Below are 15788 nucleotides of genomic sequence, written 5' to 3' on the forward strand. Positions count from 1 at the left end.
ACTACATACTGGTCTATCTGTTCCGCACTGACGGCCTGTATAAAAGTCCTCACCTCGTTTCTTTTGAGACTTGGGAAAGCCCTCCTCACAGCAAGGTACTGTTGATCCACTTCGGTCTGTGCCAGAATGTGTTCAATAACGTTAAAACCAATAATGGGATGGGACAGATGATGCCCGCTTGTCACAAGCATTGGAATTGTCAATGGGTTTTTTCTGTGTACCCCTGAGACCAAATGAAATGTTGTCTCAACCCACCCAATATAAGGCATCTCAATCCCATTTGCTGCAATCAATGTCAGATCTGCAGATGTTTCTAATATTTCGGAGACATTTCTCAGTCGCACGCCAGGTAAATATTCCTCTTTCCACCTTTCGTCAATAATTGAAACTTGCGAACCCGTGTCCCATAATGCTTGTAGTTGGTGGCCATTCAAATAACACTGAACTAGACATTGCCTTCCAACTAGGGAGGTAATTTTATGTTGATGACCTATTGCTGCCGGGGGTGGCCGGTAGGACGTGCCTTTGTCTCTGCTAGGAAATTTCCTACAGTCACCATGTATAAATAGTTGAGACTTCTCTCTCTTCATGGTTGACACTCGTCCCGCAGGGGCAACCACTAGTCGTTTAAAGGGGCTTCTCTTAGCGGCCTGACAATTCGTGTTTTACATCCAACTTGGAAATGTTCTCCACTCCCACAGCGATAACAGTGTGTGCACTGTACATCTCGCCCTCCTCGCTGACAGGCAAAACACCTCCTTGGGACATAAGCAGGGCGGCTAGTGTTCCAGTGGGGTGCTGGGGGCTGGCTGTAGTAATTTTGTTGAGCAGAAGGTGGCTGGGGGTCCCCAACTGGTCTTCTAACTGAGGGTGGGGGGTAGGACTGAGGCTGAAATGTAGACTGCTGTAGTATCTCCTTTATCTGAGCTATTTCTGCACTGAGATCTTTAAGAGAAGCAACACTTGCCTTAAGTTCAGTCAACTCCGCTCGTACCTCAGGGGACACTTTTGGTTTTTCTTCTACAGGGCAATTGGTAGGTCGTAGTTCTTCTGACTGCACCTTGCTAACATGTGTCGCTGCCTGTGGGGTACTAAACTTCTTTTTATTTCTCCTTTCCACTTCATTAGCACAGGCTATATTTAACCGCTCTAGTAACAGTTCATCTGAAGTCTTACAGTCCAGCAAGAGAGGCTGCATATCTACCCTCACACTGTCACTCTGGAGACCAGTGAGTATTGTGTGCAAGCACATACGCTGGACTAAACTTGGGTCATACTGGAGTCCTGATTCTGATTCTCGAGATGCAAACAGTACCTTCTGCCTAAGACCCAAGACTCGCATTAAGAAACTTTGAGGAGTCTCTTTGATCTGCTGCACTTCTGAAGCTAACTGCTTATAGAGGTCGGTAGCACTCCTCTCCTGAAAGTGAGTGCGTAGGATGCATTTGAGTGTGGGAAGAGTGAGGTTAGGTTTCTCTTCCAAATAATTACGTAGCTGCAAACTGGGGGAGATAGCTCTGATAACTGCATCAATAATTTCCACATCTAGGTAACCCCTATTCAGTCCATTTTCCATTTGATGAACAAGGCTGGAGAATGTCAGCTTGTCCCTTTGGCCTGGTTCACCTATTTGGCCAGCAATTTTGAAGTCCTTGCGCCAGTATGAGCTTGGCTGGGGCTGGGGAGACACACCCCCTTGAGGGTCCGCAGCATCTGGTAGCTGGGGCAAAGTTATTGGAGTCTCTTCCAATCTTGATCCTTGCTTTTCGTTTTCATCTATTTTGACTTCATGCTTCATATCTGATATTTTATCCTTCAGTTTCAACAATTCAGACATGCCTTCATCCTCTACTTCCTCTAGTTCTTCTCTTTCTAGGTATTTTACAATGTGAGCCACTAATGATAGACGCGATTTCCGTTTAACACTTCTTAATATGTTAAGAAAATCACATATTTCCAGTAGGTTATTTTCCGTCAGGTTGTTCAATGTTCCTACCACCTCTTCGAGTAACTGTTCCATTTTGTTGACGATCTAGGAGCTCTGTTGACTGTACAGGAGTGAACTCTGAACTGGCACGTCTTTACTGTCCCTCTGATGATCTCGTAGGCCTCAGATGACAAGTACTCAACCGCCAACTTCCAGTTCTTCTTAAACAGCAACACCTCCTCTCACTGCCATCTGCCTGGTTTGTTGTGTTTGGGGGGATTTAGCTGGCTCAGAATTCAGTGAGCAGGTCTTGGACACTGGACATCTGAACAGCAATCCCAGCGGTGCCTCCAAAATGTTACACCCTGCATTCGATCTTGAGACACAGGGGGAAATAATCAGAACAGCGAGATGTTGTTGTTACTTCAATCCAACTTTTACTGTAATCATTAACACAAAAACCCATAACATACAATTACACCCATATATATACATTATCAACACGTTAGAACCCAAAACATAATGTACAATTACACCCATATATATATATATATATATTATCAACACTTTAGAACCCAAAACCCAATGCACACACACACTCGTTCAACACACGGTCATAACTTGTTATATCTTTTACTTTTACAACTTCTAGTAGTCCTACTATTATTCAACAGGGCAAACAATGCAATATCAATAATATAACATCCTTTCTATGACCGTTATAGACACTGTCAACGATAATGGTGGCCGAAGGTAGCGTGCTAAATGCTATTCCATGTGCGTGCCCCGAGACTCTCACATTCACGCCCGTAATTCAAAAGTAAATAAACATTAATAACCATTATCTCTTTTCTCACACGCTAAACAGTGTATATTACAAACCCCAAACTCAAACAGCCTTTACAACAAACAGCATACCTTGAGACACAGGGGGAAATAATCAGAACAGCGAGATGTTGTTGTTACTTCAATCCAACTTTTACTGTAATGATTCAGCACACCTCCCGTGCCTCAAGCTACTTGCTAAGACATCAATAATCGAATACCTATCTTCTTTAACATGCCCCACACTTGCCATGTGGATCCAAGGATCAACAATCGAACACCGATACACACATTCAATCCAAACTCGTCATAGCTTCTTTACATGCAATCGTTAATAAATCAAACACTCTAGCATGTCACACTAATAAATCAAACACTAGTATGTCACACTAATAGATCAAACACTCTAGTATGTCACACCAGCACCGTCACGCGTACACAACTCACGTTTTTCGATTACTTGCTTAATATCGATTGTCATCATACGCCTTTTCTTCACATTGCCCTTTATTGCATCTGCTTGCTTTGGACCCATTATTTTTCTTTTAATTCGGCACTGATTAACACAAAAAAAAACAAGAAAAAAATTCAGGGCTGCGCTCAGTGCTCGTAGAGATATTTACACGAGGGAGATGCGATGAGAAATCATAAGCATCCTCTTGCGTCTCGGCCACCTGGCTGTCTTGTATGCTCGTATCTCAATATTTGACCCGTATCTCAAGGCAAATATTTGCTCAGAATTTTACTCGTATCCGTGTTGTAGGGAAAGTGTATTTATGGTGTCTAGTTAATATTATTTGGCCTTTTAAAACCCTCTCTGTATTATTATTTAACTCTCAAATATAAACAATGTCGCCTAGTTGCCAATAAAATAATTCTCCAATTGTGACTTGCCTTTTTCCCCCAATTTCATGTTTGTACTATTGTTCCTACACTATACACTTCATATAGTCGATACGCTAAATGGTGATGTATTACTGTATCATTTAAATCTGGAATTATGGAAAACGTTTATTTACTTCCTTTTTCTTGACCCACTGAAATTTGTCCACCTTGATGCAAGTGAACGACTGCACACTCTAACCCTTTATTTAGTAGCTCACGGGCTGACCATAAATGAAAACTGTTTCCTGGTCCTTACTCTTGTGTGTTTTTTTGTGTTGCTCACCAGGTGGTTGTGAATGCTCTAATTGGAGCCATCCCCTCAATCATGAATGTGCTGCTTGTATGTCTCATCTTTTGGCTCATCTTCAGCATTATGGGAGTCAACCTGTTTGCGGGCAAGTTTGGAAAGTGTGTAAATAGAACGGGCTTCACCCACAGTTTCTTGGTAGTCAACAATAAATCAGACTGCCTGGCCATGAATGACACTCAGTACTACTGGACAAAAGTGAAAGTCAACTTTGACAACGTTGGGCTAGGGTACCTTTCCCTTCTGCAAGTGGTAGGTTCTTATACAACTTCCTTTGGGGTAAAAGTGTTTAAAAAGTTTGTATAATTGTTAACAGCCCAAGTATACTGAGAGACGTCAATGTTTTGCAAAGAATATGTTCTTGTTTCGTATTTTCTCGCATTTAACACGCCTCCGCATATAAGCTGCACCCTTAAAATTGCCTTAAAATCGTTGAATTTTCAAATTTCTCGCATATAAGCCGCCCCTGACTCACAATTTTCACCTCCATATTCATATTTTTAATAGGGAGTACAAATGTGTTACTTTGAAGGGAAAATCTTAAGAAAACTCATCGCATGTGGTATTTCTGAGATACTGTATGAATCAAAAGCACATTATTAGAGTCAATATCATAAGGAAGTTTGTAATTCATCCAGAAATTGTTGTTTTCTTACTGCAAAACTGAAAATAACCAACAAATAGTAAATGTTCATTTGCCGACATCTACTGGTGAAAAAGAGTATAGCAACGCTGTAAGTCTTGTGCGCATATAAGCTGTACCCTTGATTCAGTCATCATTTTTTGTTACAAATACGGCTTATATGCGAGAAAATACGGTATTTATTATTTATATTTATCTACGAGCAATTTGTTATCGCTAAATAACCATTTTCTATATTTGTATTAAAACATCAATGGTTTAAGACGAAAGGCATTCATTCAGTGTAATGTGGTATTGCAGGCAACATTTAAAGGCTGGATGGAAATAATGCATGCAGCTGTTGATTCGAGAGGAGTAAGTGTATCACACAGTGCCATAGAGTAAAAGTTGTGAATATAATTGTAAACATTTGAATGAATTGACTTTTGGTTTTCAGGTAGAAGAGCAACCCATCAGAGAAATCAACCTCTACATGTACCTTTACTTTGTTGTCTTCATCATATTTGGCTCCTTCTTTACCCTCAACCTCTTCATCGGTGTCATTATTGACAATTTCAATCAACAGAAAAGAAAGATGAGTATTATTGTGAATCATGGGATTTAAAAGTTTATCACAGAACACATGCCAACGTGGGCGGCCCGGTGGCACGAGTAGTTAGCGCATCGGCCTCACAGGTCTGGGGTCATGGGTTCAAATCCAGGTCACGTTCATCTGTGTGGAGTTTGCATGTTCTCTCCGGGCCTGCGTGGGTTTCCTCCGGGTACTCCGGTTGCCTCCCACATTCCAAAAACATGCATGGTAGGCTGATTGGACACTCTAAATAGCTCCTAGGTATGGATGTGAGTGTGCATGGCTGTTTGTCTCCTTGTGCCCTGCGATCGGGTGGCCGGCCACCGATTCAGGGTGTCCACCGCCTCTGGACAGCTGGGATTGGGACCCTAAAGAGGATAAACCGGTTCAGAAAATGAGATGAGATGCGACATGCAAACGTTTTGAACCTACAGTTACCAAATGTCTGCGTGAACAGGTCTTCAAATATGATGTTATCGGTTATCTTTTGTTGGGATTTTGATGGTTGGGTGTGTTTCCTTGGGTTTCCTGTCCATGTGATTGTATGAATTTCACCTGCAATGTCTTTTTGGGCTCTCCTTCCCTAATGTGACACAGGTGTTTGTTATTGTTATCAACCCCTGTCTGGTTGTCTGTCTCCTTGTGCCCTGCGATCGGCTGGCCACCGATACAGGGTCTGCCCTGCTTATGGCCCGAAGTCAGCTCAGATAGCCTCCAGCTCAACACCCCCCAAGTGAGGATAAAGCGGTTCATAAAATGAATGAATGTCAATGTGGGACACAATTGTGAAGTGGAACAAAATGTATTGGATATTTTAAACATTTTTAACAAATAAAAAACTGAAAGTGGGGCGTGCAATATTATTCGGCCCCTTTACTTTCATCGCAGTACACCCACTTTAAAAGTTATTAATGCACCTGCTCTGTTGTAGTTTTAGGGTTCTGTTTAAAGTGCAGAGAGCATCATGAGGACCAAGGAATATACCAGGAGGGTCCAAGATACTATTGTGGAAAATATATGTTAATAAAATAAACTCTACAAAACACTGAAACATTATGCAGTATTTGAGCATGTAATTCTGTGATTTTTGCCCTGATATCACTGGTGGTAATGCACTGGGGAGTAACTGATCTCAACGTTTTAATGTTTTGCACGTTGATATCTTTTCTTATACTTAGGTGGACAAGATATTTTTATGACTGAGGAACAGAAGAAATACTACAACGCTATGAAGAAATTAGGAAGTAAAAAGCCACAAAAGCCAATACCAAGACCTACGGTGAAGTAACAACATTATTCTTCAAGTCCAAACATGTTTGAGATATCTGTGTAGAATAGCTCTTACTTGGTAGTACAATGTAATGGTTTGTTTAACTGTTACATTTCTATAAAAATGAGAATTATTATTATATTAGACTGATTCAGACTGTTAATTAGTTGGTGATTGTGTGCGTCCTTCTCCAATTTAGAACGTGCTCCAAGCCTTCTTCTTTGATCTCGTGTCCAAGCAAGCCTTTGACATCATGATCATGATGCTGATCATCGTTAACATGCTAACAATGATGGTGGAGACGGATGAGCAGTCGGACCGCATGGAGTTGATTCTCAATAAGATTAATTTGGTCTTCATTGTGATCTTCACAACAGAATGCCTGATCAAGATTTTTGCCCTTCGTTGTTATTTCTTCACTGTTGCATGGAATATCTTTGATTTTGTGGTGATTATCCTCTCCATTGTGGGTAAGTAGATATGTGGTTATTTTCACTACAACAGCCTGATGTACATTTAAAAATAATTTGCAAGAATCTGCCAGTGCTTGTTTCTTATTTATTTTTGGATTTTTTGCTTTAGTCACAGAGTATGGTTATCAAACGTGATCGTATGGCAAAAAAATAGTTTTTTTTAAGCGATTGGTTAATAATCGCTAAAAATATGATATCAATACAACACAAATCATTGTTTTCAACTCCACAACAGGTGACAAAACGTCACTTTCAATTTTGGCCTACAGCTGCTAACATTCATATATCGAATTTCCAGCCCAGTAGTAGCCTTCTCTAAACAATGCTTTTTGGGGCTTCCCAAACCAAAAAAATGTCTACTTCAACACACAAGAAAATAAACATATATATGTATTGATTTTATTCTCCCTCTCATTACAGGGATTGTTCTTGCCGACATCATTGAAAAGTATTTTGTATCTCCAACCTTGTTTCGTGTCATCCGGCTGGCAAGGATTGGACGTGTACTTCGACTTATACGTGCTGCCAAAGGAATAAGAACTTTGCTGTTTGCCTTAATGATGTCCATGCCAGCCCTATTTAACATTGGCCTGCTGCTTTTCCTCGTCATGTTCATCTATGCTATCTTTGGCATGGCAAACTTTGCCTATGTGAAAAAACAGGATGGAGTTGATGACATGTTCAACTTTGAGACCTTTGGGAACAGTATGATCTGCCTTTTCCAGATCAGTACCTCGGCCGGCTGGGACAACCTTCTGAGCCCAATAATGTCCAGCTCCCCAGATGAGTGCAATGTTAATTTTGTCAATACTGGCACAAATACTCGGGGTAACTGTGGCAGCCCCTCTGTTGGCATCGCTTTCTTTGTGAGCTACATAATAATCTCTTTTCTCATTGTAGTAAATATGTACATTGCTATAATTCTAGAGAACTTTAGTGTCGCTACGGAGGAAAGTACAGATCCATTGAGTGAAGATGACTTTGAGATGTTTTATGAGGTCTGGGAGAAGTTTGATTCAGAGGCAACACAGTTTATTGAGTTTTCCGTGCTGTCTAGTTTTGCGGACACTTTGTCAGAGCCCCTTCGCATTGCCAAGCCTAACAAGATCAAACTGATCTCTATGGACCTCCCCATGGTCAGTGGCAATAAAATCCACTGCCTGGATATCTTGTTTGCCTTTACAAAACGAGTCCTGGGTGAGTCTGGAGAGATGGATGCCCTCAAACAGCAAATGGAGGAAAAATTCATGATGACCAACCCTTCTAATATTTCTCACGAGCCCATCACTTCCACACTGCGACATAAAATGGAGGAAGTGTCGGCAATCATCATTCAGAGGTGTTACAGGAGGCATTTGGTGTGCCGGCAGATGAAGCAGGCCTCTTACCTCTACAGACAAATCACTTCTGAGACTGTAGTAGATGTGGAAAATGCTCCAGAGACTGAGGGCCTTATAGCAACTATGATCCATCATTATGGGCCTGTGGCTGGTGAGTTTGGAGAGACAACAGAGGGCTCTATGATGTCCTCACCACCATCTTATGGCAGCGTCACGAGGGCAGCAAGTGACCTCTCGGATGTCATCAGATTATTAGCCAAAGACTCTGAACTTGGGGATCCTCATTAAAACTATGAGGAAATCTTCCTGTAAGACCAATTTGTCTGGAGTATGTTTCAATGTTTTTGTCCAATGAAATATGCTTTGAGCAAATTATGGTAAATACTTTTGCCTATTTTTATGTGAATCATAAAAAAGTCAGAGAGGGTTTATATGGTCATATTGTAAAACACCCTGGGAATAATGAAGGGCTGCCATCAGAAAAAAACTATTGTAATGTTACATTGAGTGACTATACATTGGTCCAGACATGATATATTGGTCTTTTTGGAGAGACATTTCCAGGTGAACCTAAAATGCACCAATATTAAAAATGAAATTAAAATATCTCTAAACTTAAAGAGAAATACAACACCTCAATCATGCACATCCTAGAGCAGTGGTTCTTAACCTGGGTTCGATAGAACCCTAGGGAATCGGTGAGTCGGTCTCTGGAGCCTCTGTCGCGGAGGGCAAGACACAACTCATGTCTATTCATGATAACATGCCCCGTTTGACCATCCCTGGCTGCAAGGAATTTATATACAGTCATGCCTCTACTTACGAATGCCTCTAAGTACTAAATGTATGCAGATGAGTGACTTAAGTTACGAAAAAGATCCAAGTTACGAAATCCCCCCAAAATTAAATGCATTTCCTTATTCATTATTTTATTTTGAATTTCGCTTATTAAGCCATTAAATACTGTACAAATGCAACGTTGCACATGTTTTCACACACACACAGGGGACACGTAAAAGTCTAAAATGTATTACAAAGTGGACGGCTTTCGCCCCTGGTAGAACGGGCTCTTGCCGACATCCGGCGGACAACATGGGTATTACATCTATAACGGCCGCGGAGGGAGATATTTCGGTGGCGCAGGGCACACGTGAATGGACAATTCGCCGAAAGACGTTTCGCCGACGGACGTTTGGCCGACGAACAGGTCGCGAAACGGGATTTGCGCGCTCGCCCCACCCCCTGATCGTGTGTGTACACGTTTTTCAACCTCGGCCCGCAGGCCATATACGGCCCGTTACAGATAACATTCATTTAGGTATAACAAGGGCATGATAATTTTCTCTGTGTTTCCTCACATCTTTCATACAAAATTGTGACACTTTGACCAATTTTAAAGGGTTTATTTGTTAGTTGTGTGAGGACCGTGGCACAAATTAGAAAATTTGCATATAAAGTACACCTCTACTTATGAAATTTTCAAGTGACGAAAAAAGTCTTGGAGCCATTTAATTTCGTAAGTAGAGGTACGACTGTATCTTGAATTTGAAAAAAAACACATTTTATTTTACACTAAACACGCATATGAAACTGGTGGGGTTCGGTAAATGCGTATATGAAACTGCTGGGGTTTGGTAGCTCCAACAAGGTTAAGAACCACTGTCCTAGAGAAAATAATTGTGTTCAAACTGAAATAAATACACAGTCAATTTTTTCTAATGTATAAAAGTAGAGACAAACATCAGCTATTTTCCAGAATTTGGCTGCCTGTCACGATGTTTAATTATGCCCGTACTCAGCCAATCAAATGCAATTATCCTATATTGCCAGCTCTTCCTCATAATGTCATTAAATACCCCATAGCATATGCAACTGCGCTTAAGTCTATCAGTCTGTATCCGTGTGGGTATAACTGACCACAAAATTAGTGTTTAAACATTTTCTTCTCAATTATCAGAGTTTAGGAAATGCTTGTATAATTTAAATAATTTGACCTGAAGGTCATTCAGAGTGGGTGTTGACTTTTCATTTAAGTACGGTTTAATGTACTATCAGTTGTGTTTAACTTAACAGTAAAATTCACTTCTTGTGTTTGATTGATGAAAATCTCCAAGGATGTCTCTTTATTCTTCAAGTCCTTCACCTTTTTTGAACCTTTCTTGAGCTCTGTGTCAACTGTTCTAAAAATTTCTGTCTGTCTGAGCCACATTGTTGAGTTACTGTTAATTATTCACTGGTTGTCATATTGGTCTTGGGACGGCAAAATGCGGGCAGCATTTTTATGTATCTAGGACAGGGGTGGCGAACAAGTTAGACACAAAGAGCCAAAATCTGAAACTGTGAGAGTCAAAAAGCCACAACTTGCGTTGGAAGAAAAATTCAAAAATCCAATCTGCCAAATTATTTTTCAAATATAATTTATATATATATTTTCATGGGCCCTAATTAATTTGAGTGTTTTAAGAGAGAATACAAATAAGAGAAACATGATAAGAAGCAAAGAGCCGCATTCATTTTGGCCGGGAGCCGCAAGAGCCACGTGGTCACCACCCCTGATCTAGGACATCGGTGGGGAAACTATTCCCCAGTGGGTGCGGGTTTTTGTTCCAACTGATAAGAAAAAAACCTTTCCACCAATTTGGTACCTTAGAAGTACAACCAGTAGATTCCAGTCAGGTGCTTTTTGTTCCACCACAAACCTCAGTGGTTAAACTGTCTGTGTTGGATTGGTTGGAACAAAAACCTGCACCCACTGCAGCCCTGAGAACCCATTTGCCCACCTCAGATGTAGGGTGACTGGAACGGAGTTGGACCCAGATGCAGCAAAAACTGACATGAGATTTAATAACAAAAGGAAGTTTACAAAATTAAGCCTAAAATTCAAAAATCAGGGAAAAAGTAACAACACAAACAAGTAAATCTCAATCAAAACTTACGAGGGGGAAACACGGAGGGAAGACACACAGCAACATAACTCGGCAAACTCAAACAATACTCCGACAAGGGTTGACAGAGACACTGGGTTTAAATACACCTACATTGGTAAATCAGACAATTTCAGACACCTGGGTCACTCAGAACGGAAGATGACTAGGAAAGACACAGCAGGTGGAACTAATAACATGGTGGAACTGATCACATGGACAGGACACACAAGGGAAAATGCACGTTTTAGAGTGTGTTCACTATCAGTTGTGTTCACTCTGAGTATAAGTAAATTGTAGTGTAAATAGAAATGAAATCCTTATTTTGAATATTCTTACGTTTTGTGACATTTTTACTTGATTGTGTCTCATGACAGTTTTTTCCATGTAAAATGGGTGCCTTGGCTCAATCGTCTGGGAAGCAGTTTTTTTTTAGAAGATATGCATAAGACTGTGGGGTCATTTGGTTATTCTATTGTTACCAGAATATAAGGAAGAGTATGAAACAGTACAGTTAAGAAACATTTGATCCCATAATCAGGTGTGCCTACTGCATACCTGTTAACCTCGGCCAATAGCTCCCCTTATTAATGATTGCAATTCCCCTTATTAAGTGATAAATCAGTATGCACTAAATTCAAGATTTTGTAGATGACGCTGACAGCTTGACTGTCTGGAGACATTGCTTGCTGACGGTGAAAAGGCGGACGTGTGAAAGGGATTGCGCATGCGCATATCAGGTATCAGGCTTAAAGCATGATTCAGGGCTGCCAACTCCTCCGGAATTTCAGGAGTTTCTCCGGAAAGGCAACGCAAACTCCGGGACTCCAGACAACCTTTCTAAACTCTGGAAATCCCCAAAAATGTTCACTTACATTTTTTTGCCTTTCTCGTATTACCGATCCGTTGTATACCTTACGTATTATTTTTAGATTTACGTACTTCTCAACGATATACACACAATTTATCTCCCACGAATGGAGCGTTTTTCTCGCTTTTCTCACGGAAAAACAAGGTTTTATGCCGAATTGGTTTTTACAAATCCAATCTTAATCAGTGCCTTAACGTTTTTTGGTGCCCTCTCTCTTCGGCGGGTTATTAGTAATCTGTTCCTGGGCCGCAGCAGGCCAGATCGCCCTCTCTCAAGGCTGGAGTAGCCGACGTCAGGCCCTCCTGTTTCCGATCTGTCGCGGCTGGAAACCAGACAAGAATCCCGGGTTTAAAGGCACCAGTAATGTGAGGGCTAATCCCCAACATTAAAATAATTTTCAAACAGAGAAGGCATCAAACACGGAATAGTTTTTGACTCCATTGGCCGACAGGAGGATATTTGGCAGGACGCTTCTCAATGCTTCTCAAAATGGCTGCTGCTCGCTCACTTCTTTGTCCTCTTGTCTCGCCCTCACCCTTCCTAAGAGGTAGGGAGCGGACGGGCAGAGCACAATGTTCATCTGGTAGCTTCTCCTGCCAAATACGCCTCCCAGAGCGGGCCGCAAGACTTATTTAAGGTAGGCGGAGACAAACTTTAGGCGGGAATACATGAACGAAGAAATGGACGGTGACATAGTAGATGACGCACGCGCCTTTTAACCTCAAGGCAGTGTTTGCGTAAAATTCTATTGTAGTTGTTAAACTACATAATATATATATAAAAGATTACATGAGAAATACATTCCATATTTTACAATGGCTTTTGCGACTGCCATGGCGTCAGCTTTCTTGGAAGGGTATATCTCAACCCACTGTATGATCACAAGACAGTACTTGTATGTGCCACTTGGATTCAGTACAATGAAATCCATGTTCAGAACCTCGAAGAGATATGTCCCTGTTTGCCTTGTTCCGCGCTTGCGTCGTTCATTGCCTTGGGAGTTGTGTCTACAGCAGGTGAGACAAAAAAAAAGTAGGTTTCGAGACCTCTGGGAACATGCATTGTTTGTTGTACTATACTAATCATCCCTCCTGTTGAGACATGGCTCCTCTCATGGCTCAATTTAGTAGTAGTTTCTCTTTTTCTGGTCGTTTATTTTAACCGTTTGTAAGAAGGTTTAGCCAATATAAAAGAGTTCCCTATGGTTTATGGCATTGCTCGCTGAGCAATAATCTTTCCAATCAATATTGGAGTGGTTGCCGTTTCGTTATATCACGTCAAAAGGTTTATCTCACCTGTCTCCTCAAACATTTCAACTGAGAGAACCTTCTTACTGTGCAAAAGGTGGATCCACATCCCCCTCTCGGCTATTTTCATGTCTGCTGGTTGGTCAGCAACACTTTGGGCCGTGCTAGTGCTTCTTCTTTATACTGTAGGTTGAGCACCCAGGCTCCTGGCACCACCGTTGGTCCGTTTCCTGTTGAGAAGCACAGTCTCCTTCTGCTAACCCAAATTCAATTACCTTAAAGATTTTTCTTTTTTAAGTTCCAATCATGCAGTGAATAATGGCGATTTGTATGGTACACAATTTGGGTGCCATTATCACTATAAATCAATGGTTCTTTGGAATTCCATATCGTGCACTGATATGCCGAGCACAGGTTAAGCATACTCTGCAACCAACTTAACCCTATAAGTTGTGTAGTGGCACCGTACCAAGGCCACCACCTCCCCTGTCGATACATATGACTTCCCATGACTCAATATGGCAGCTCACCCAAGTAAGCTGATGTACAATTTTTTTTTCTCAGTGCCCCCAAATTCCCCATTTCGCAGAGCAGATTATTTGTTCTTCCACGTCAAGTTTCACATTTGGAGTACTGCTGCTGCATTTTCATCAAAAAATTCATTTGACGAAATATTTTTTCCATAATTTGTCGTCGCCATCCCTGAAAAGGGCTTATCGGCGATTTCAGAAATCGATTCCAAATTTCTAAATCCTTTTCCACCTTGATATCTGATCGATTGATTATATATATATATATATATATATATATATATATATATATATATAATCTATATATATATATATATATATATATATATATATATATATATATATATATATATATAATCTATATCTATATATATATATATATATATATATATATATAATCTATATATATATATATATATATATATATATTTATGCATCCCTTACTGGATTTCTTGGACAATTTCATGTGATAGAGGTGCAAGCTGAGCTAATTTTGTCACGTGTACTGTGCAAAAAATGATTTATAATTAGTTGCACATGCAATACAATACATTTTTAAACATTTTGCAGTTGTAAATACAACGAAAGAAAATTCAAGTGATATGCATGGTAGCCATACATGGTATGATCAAATTCTATACACGCATACTGTGCTAATTTTTATATGAAATATTTTCCTTGAGGACTGGCTTGTTTGTATTGAATTTAGGTTGTCTTTACTAAATGTAATTAAACATACACTTTTCCATAGGTTGTGGGTTTTCTAATTCGCAAATTAGCAGAGCAAAAAAGCTTTTTATTTGCCTAATGCTAAATATTATTGATGAAGCAAGGTAATTGTTTAGCAATGCTATGTGCATATTTATATGTGCTACATGTAGTATTTATTTTTACTTTGTATTTGATTTTCTTGGGGATAAGGTCATATGAGGAATCAGATAACTTATTTTATCTCTTGATAAGGCTGGAAAATCTCCCTGAGGGTCAGGAAACAAGACAGATGTGCACAGTCCTTGGAATCAACACAGCTTTCTGTCCTTGTGAGTATATTGCCCTTTAAAGCTCAAATGTGTAAATAACACAGCAAGTGCACTACTGTCACCACAAGGCATTATAGTGGAAATGATACAAATAAATTATTGAATTAGTTGAATCTTTAAATATTTTCAAACAAATTTGCACAATGATACTGGTTCATGTTTGAAGGCAAAAAAATAAAACCACCTATATAAACATCAATACAAAATAAAGAATACATTAATTAATCTAATCTCATCTTATTTTCTGAACCTCTTTATCCTTGTTAGGGTTGCGAGGGGTGCCGGAGCCAATCCCAGCTGTCTCCGGGCCAGAGGCGGGGGCAGGGCACAAGGAGATGGACAACCATGCACACTCACACCATATCTAAGGGCAATTTAGAGTGTCCAATCAGCCTACCATGCATGTTTTTGGAATGTGGGAGGAAACCGGAGTACACGGAGGAAACCCGGGAAGAACATGCAAACTCCACACAGGTAGACATGACCTGGATTTGAACCCAGGACCCCAGAGCTGTGAGGCCGATGGGCTAAATAAATAATTAAATGAATAAAAACACTTACACAGCAAGATATATTCCTTCATATGTAATCTAAAATTATTTGCAAGAAAATTACTTGGCTTTGCCAGTTAATCATTTGAATACTTTGAGTGTAACTTTTCTTGTGCCACATTTCTGTGCATGAGTTTAATTTTCTGCTTTGACGCTCTAATTACATAAAAAAAATTACAAACATGATCATTCATGTTTATTGGAAAAACATCATAAATTGTGCACCCTCATTTTTTTTTCATTTGTTTGTGTGTGTGTGTGTGTGTGTGTGTGTGTGTGTGTGTGTGTGTGTGCGCGCATGTGTGTGCGTGTGTCATATTGTGTGCCAATTTTGATTTAGCTCAAAGAGATATCCTCCCTGGTTGCTGGGGTGGTCAAATCCAA

At 40.2% G+C, this 15788-nt stretch overlaps 1 protein-coding gene across 1 annotated transcript in view; it reads left to right on the forward strand.

Annotated features, from left to right (window-relative positions):
• LOC144086196 (sodium channel protein type 2 subunit alpha-like) overlaps window positions 1–10885 on the forward strand; it is an 86916-nt gene extending 76031 nt beyond the window's left edge. The window contains 6 exon segments of the mRNA XM_077616040.1: window positions 3924–4196; window positions 4888–4941; window positions 5024–5165; window positions 6337–6437; window positions 6628–6898; window positions 7322–10885. Of these exon segments, the coding sequence (XP_077472166.1) occupies window positions 3924–4196; window positions 4888–4941; window positions 5024–5165; window positions 6337–6437; window positions 6628–6898; window positions 7322–8553 (2073 nt within the window). The 3' untranslated portion in view covers window positions 8554–10885.
• The last annotated feature ends 4903 nt before the right edge of the window (window positions 10886–15788 follow it).

Source organism: Stigmatopora argus, chromosome 12 (genome assembly GCF_051989625.1).
Source record: "Stigmatopora argus isolate UIUO_Sarg chromosome 12, RoL_Sarg_1.0, whole genome shotgun sequence".
NCBI lineage: Eukaryota > Metazoa > Chordata > Actinopteri > Syngnathiformes > Syngnathidae > Stigmatopora > Stigmatopora argus.